The sequence below is a fragment of the Drosophila serrata genome, unplaced genomic scaffold (genome assembly GCF_035046125.1).
Source record: "Drosophila serrata isolate PLE 108 unplaced genomic scaffold, ASM3504612v1 contig_273, whole genome shotgun sequence".
Lineage (NCBI taxonomy): Eukaryota > Metazoa > Arthropoda > Insecta > Diptera > Drosophilidae > Drosophila > Drosophila serrata.
Window position 1 is genome coordinate 117645 of NW_028257171.1, and position 6057 is coordinate 123701.

General features: G+C 34.3%; 1 protein-coding gene across 8 annotated transcripts in view; it reads right to left on the minus strand.

Annotated features, from left to right (window-relative positions):
• The window catches only part of Eip63E (cyclin dependent kinase Eip63E), a 109044-nt gene extending 103687 nt beyond the window's left edge, over positions 1-5357 (minus strand). For 2 of the 8 annotated variants that reach the window (XM_086834594.1, XM_086834591.1), the window contains exons 1-2: positions 5110-5313; positions 3910-4279 (exon numbers count right to left, since the gene is read on the minus strand). In XM_086834594.1, the coding sequence (XP_086690720.1) occupies positions 3910-4174 (265 nt within the window). In that variant the 5' untranslated portion in view covers positions 4175-4279; positions 5110-5313. Of the gene's footprint in view, positions 1-3909; positions 4280-4961 lie in introns of all 8 variants that reach the window. The other 6 variants (XM_086834605.1, XM_020944334.2, XM_086834596.1 and 3 more) reach the window with 5 other exon arrangements.
• Positions 5358-6057: the final 700 nt, after the last annotated feature.

Genomic DNA, 6057 nt, shown 5'->3' on the forward strand with positions numbered 1-6057 from the left:
TGCTAGGGAAAAGCGGGGCATGGTTAGTGGACAATTGAAAAATGACGCCCGTCCGTCCGTCCGTCCGTACGTCCATCCAGCCGGTGGAAAATGCATTCAGCAAATGAAGCCGCATCCAGAAGCACATGAAGCGAGCATCAGCAGCAGCAGCTGTGGGAATTCATTCTGAATGCGACCGATATGTCAATAGGCAGACTGCTGCTGCCCTGTGTTTGAGTTTATTTAATTTTTTTTGCAGCCACTATACTATGTTTTATTAGCGATCCACTAATTGCAAAAATTTGTTTCGTATTTATCCAACAACAAATAAAAGGCCAACGTGTGTTTGTGTTTGCTGCCTTATGATCATTAAATATTTGAAAAAATGTTATCAGCAGATTGGAGTTTTGGGTTCCCAAAATGAAATGGTATTAAAATTATAAAGCATTTCGTGTGTTGACTCTACGTTGCCGGGGCACTAATTGAAAACGGCAATTGAGCTGGAAAAATATAAAAAAATATACTCGTACACACACTTTTTCCTTTTTTGTTTGTATATTTACGATATATTTTTTTTTGTATTTGCCCTGGGTAAAGTTGCAGTTGCTGCGATAAGCAGCGAAATCACAACTGATAAAAGAAATAACAGAATAAACAACTAAATGCAATGTAAATACTAATGAGATACGAGAGGAGAGTGGTTACTGATAAACATTTGTGGGAATTAAATGAGATTAATTCCGGTTAAAATGCGGAGAAAATGTATGGGAATCGATTTGATATAAATAATAATCTATAAGAACAGTTATTTTAAAATAAATAAAGGAAGGATTAAGAAATAGAATTGTTAGACAGTATCTTCTAATAATGGAATACGACTCTTTGACAAGCTTTTTAAAAATAATCTTTATTATTTCAAAGTTCAATTATTTTATATATTTATATACCCAAGTATTTAGTCATTACCCTATTATGCCCTGTCAACCTCCTATATATTAATTGATTTGTGTTTAGAAAATACAAAGTCCATTTGTACTTTCTATTATATATCACTCACATGAATCATTTGAACCGCTGTGTCATTCTGCTTATCAAACATTCCTTGTTGTTTTTTTTATTTTCTTTTGTTGATAAGAAAAACACAGAAAATTACTTCAAAATAGGAATGTTGGGATAAAAAAAAAGCACAAACATCAGGTTAATTGGCATTTCAGCAATTTTATCTCTGCTAAAAAAAGCAACAGAAAAAACAATAAACTAAACTGCTGCCAAATTTGATAGACAAAAACCGTTAACTGGCAACCGTTTGCTCTGATTTAATTAGAAGATTTTGATTTGTTTTTTCTACCTGTGCTACAGTTTATCACAATATCTAAGATCTTTTGCAAATATATGTGCGAATATATAATATATACAAGAAAACAACAACACACGATTTTAGCATCTAACTGTGACCATGGTTGGGATTTTATATAGTTTTAGTTGTAGTTGTGCGTTGGACTTTTTCGTGTGCTTCTTTGGTTGGCTTTTAAAGCAGGTTTTTCCATTTGGCCTTTGGCATAAGCCACACACTGAAACTGAACTCGGAGAGCAAAAGCAAAAGCCGCACAAGTCACTGGAATTGTGTGGATGTTTGGCCCATACAAATATGAATAAAATGGTACAGTAGATGCTGTATAAGTGGATTTTAATTGGAATTGGAATATATTTAAAAATTGAATGAAACTAAAATAAACGACATTTTTTATAGGAACCTTATATTTATAGGTTTTCAGACTAATTAAGAGCTTGTAAAAAGATTAACAGCTAAAACTCATTGGGAATTATAAGTTCATAGCTTGAAAAAAGGGTTTTAGGAAAGATAGATAATTGTATAATTTAATTTGTACGACTAATAGTGATATTTAGCTTCATTTAAACTAAATCACATACTTTAATAAATATTTAAAAATGTGTATTTCCCATTTTATAACCTAATTATTCTATAATTTCAGAACCCACTGTAAAGGTATAAAGTGTACCCAGCCGGGAAAGAGAAATATGTCTGAATGTTGTAGCTTTTATTTTTTCCTCTTTTTTTGTGATTATTCCTCTCTTTTTTATTTGGTGGCTGCTGCGTGTAAAATCAATAAATTCGAGCGGGTTCAGAGGTGACGACAACGTCGAAATGCTTATGACCTTCAGGCCTCTAGCTGACCTTCTCAGCCTGCCTCTCTGTGCACCACTTCCCCCATTTTTTATTCATTCTACCATTATCCGCCTTGGCAATTAAATGTATATGTAATTTTTTACACTTCTTTTTTTTTTGTATTTTGCAGGCCGGCACTGGCACTTCTTAATTATTGTTGTTAAGCTGGTTATGGTTTGTTGCTTTTATGCTTCTTTTTTCGCTGTTTTTTTGTTATTTTTGTTGTTGAATTTTATTCGCCCGCGGCATTCATTAATTTCTTGCCTTATTTGTTGCCCTCGCCGCTTCGCTCTTTTGGTTATTGATATTAATAAAAACTTTTCTTTCACCAAAAGCCAGAAACAAATCCATCGTCGTCGGTTGCTCAACAAGTTACGTCAGAGGGGGGCAAAAGAAAAGAAAGAGAGAGCCACAATGGGCCCGTAGAAAGAGTAGAAAGAGAAGGGGCATGTGGCGTTGGCGGAGATTTCAGAACAAAACAAAAGATTAAGCCTTGATGGATTAGGATTACAGCCCTTGTGTGCTACCAAAGAAACAAACAAATGTGAAAAGACTTTTGTAAAACTAAAGTTAAACAAGGAAATTATAAAATTTTAGTTTGAGAAAATCGCCGAAGAAGGCCGCTAAATACTAATTATAAGTTTATTTGTTTGGAGATTAAATGATAATTTCAGGCTAAGTCCTCTTAAATTGTATTTGAGATGTTTTTATTTATGTTTATATATCAGTTGTTATATATTCGTCTATTATATATCTTGAGTATAAATTATATTAAAAATTAAATGGTAAATAGGGGTTTATTTTAATTGAACAATAATCTAAAGTTTCTTAAGCTGCATTTAACTTTGTCATTGACTCGCCTCTCAAGCTGTATGTTTGCCTTGAACTTTAACCGAGTTTGCTTTGCATATGCACTTTATATCTTTTTTTATCCCCCTTTTGTAGGTCACTTATAAAGGTATTTTATGGCTACTTTTTGGACAGTTTACTGACCATATTTTTAATTACTGAGAAGAGGTTAAGTAATGGTGTGGCTTAAGCTTTTTAAGCTGTCGGAAATAGTTGATAAATATAATTTTATAAAAGAAATCGTGTTGTTCGGAATGAGTTTTAAACTCTTTCTGCTTTTAAACATCCATCTCTGTGTTTGTATATATTTTATTTGGTTTAATTAACAGCTTGTTAAAGTAAGTTTTATGAATTATTTATTTATGCATTTTAAGTTTAGGAAAGAAATACTAAAACTTTTTTAATTCAAAGCCATTTAATCAAAAATCTATTACAAATAATAGCTTTAAGTTTATAGATTTTTTTTGAATTCGATCTTGGTAGGTCTATATAATCGTTACACTTACAGGGTATTCTAATTTTAGTCAGAGGCATAAAATGCAGTGAAGGAGTCATTTCCGACCCTATAAATCATATATATTCTTGATCAGAATGAAAAGCCACATCGATCTAGCCCATATCCGGACACAATTTATTTTTTTCAAAAATTTCCAAATTTTATAAGTTAAAAAATCAAAATTTCAAGAAAAAATTTAAAATTTAAACTTTTTTAATTTTAAATGCAGATTTGTTAATCTAAAAAAAATTGGAAATTAAAGCATTTTTGACTAAGTTATGATCGATTTTCTCTGCAAGGTATAACAAATTTCGGGTTCCCGAAATTACCTTCCTTTTTATCCCTTTACTATATATTTTACATCTAAATATTAAATATTTTCTTTGTTAAAACTCACCATCTTTAGCATTTGTTGCTGCTCCCTGCTGCTGTTGTTGCTGCTGCTGCGTTGTTGTTGTTGTTGTGGTTGCCATTGCTTTTGTTTTTATTTTCGATTTTCGCGGTGTTGTTGTTGGCGTTGTGCAGACAGAAGCCGCTGCTGACGCCGACGTTGCTGCCTTATAGAACGAGGCTATTGTTGTTGTGGACGCCGCCGTCGTTGTTGCCGTTATTGTTGTTTTGTCCACGACGTCAGCAGCTGACAAACTGCGCGAGCAGTGCATTAGTCACCTGTGTATGTGTGTGTGTGCGTGTACGTTCTTTACAGGTGCAAGCAGGGGAGGCGGATAACCGGGGGGCGAGTGTCCTAAGTGGGCGGTAAAAATCAGCTGATAAAAAAATAGAGAAAACGGCAAAAAAATTTAATCAGCAGCTGTTTGGCTACCGACTAGAATGAGGGGGGACCTGAGGTAACGGGGGGTTGCCAGGTAAGCACATTTATCCAATGGTAACCAGGAAATAATGCATAAAATCAAACAAAGGCAAAGAGTACAAGAGAAATTGGGAGAACTACATGATGCTGATATATATTAATTTATTCTATTATCTTGGCGCCAGAGGAAATTTAGTTTTAGTTAATTTAGTTTATATATACTTTTCTAATTGCATTCTTCATACTATATTTTCTGTGCTTATATTTTTGGGGAATATTTATAACAAAGTTTTTTTTATGTATAAAAATAGGGAGCCTTTATTCATTATTATATGTTTAGAGGAAACATTTTAGTTTTTTTTAAGCTTCTTTTTTGCACTTTTAGTTCACTTTATTTAATTACTTCCAGCAAAACTTGCACCAAAATTCCCTTTTCGTTTATTATAAAATTTTTCCCTTGCACACTTTAAATATTTCTATTGCATTTCTTCCACTTATTCATAAATTCAATTATTTGTATAAAACTTGCTGTTATTATTGGCCACTTTTTCGTTTCTCTTCTTTTTTTTTGCTCTTTTTTTGGTTGGTTTTATTATATTTTCACTTATTTTCTTATTCTTTTTTGCTTCTTTGCTCACATGTGCGCAGCTGTTTGTATGTGTGCGAGCGCGCTCTCGTGGGTGTATGTTTGTGTGTTTGCCTATGGCCGCCTGGCGATGTGCATTGCACCGAATGTGTTGTTGTTGGTGCAAGTGAAGCGAACCGCGTGCTCTGTGGCTTACGCACCTGCCGTTCACCCGTTTCCACAGCTCGTTGGCGTCGCGGGACACCTCTAGCACGCGTTGCACATGTTTTTGTTGATTTTACGCGACCGATTCTTGTGTAATTTTGCAATAAACTTTATAAACGACGACCGCAAAGTAACCATAGTAAACAAAAAAAACAACAGGGCCGCCAGTGTGATGGCCCGACGTTCCGTTGAAAATACTGAAATTTGCGGTGGATTTTTCTACTCACAAGCATCTGGTCCCACTGCGAGTAGCTAGAACGTAATCAAGCTACGTTATAGCCAGATAGTAGAACTAAAATAGCCAAGATCCACTCAACTGTTGATGCTGATCAAGAATACCTTACACGGTCGGGGGTAGCTCCATCACTGCGTTGTACTCTTCGAACTGAATTTATAATACCCTGCAAGGGTATGATTTGCTCAACATGAGCAAATCTATATATTGAATTAGCTATAGTAAAGGAGCTAATTTTGCGCACTGCTTGGTTAAGGGTTATGAGAGTCATTCCAGTGTGACCAAATCGAGGAGGAATAAATATCCAACATTAATGAGCGGATTTTACTCACCACTGCAGCTGGTCACAAAGACCGGGAAAGTTCAATCAGATGGCAAGAAGTGCAGAGTCAGGGTGGTAAACTTTGCTAACTTTGCCTCTTAAAGCACTGCTTTCTCAATGTGGGTTTCTCTGGATACCGCTCTCTGACGGAAAAGCCACTAACAGAAAACTTTAAGTGAATATAAAGAACCGCCACCTAGTCAGCCGTTGGGCGAAGCTTCTAATGATGTCCAAATATTCTCAATAATAAATAATAATCGAATTAAATAATTCGTAATATTTTTTAATTTGTAAAATGTTTTTAATAAATTAAAATTAAATAATAAAGTAATCAAGAAAAACATATACATATATTTTTGAATAACCAAGCTTTGGCACCTTTTAAAA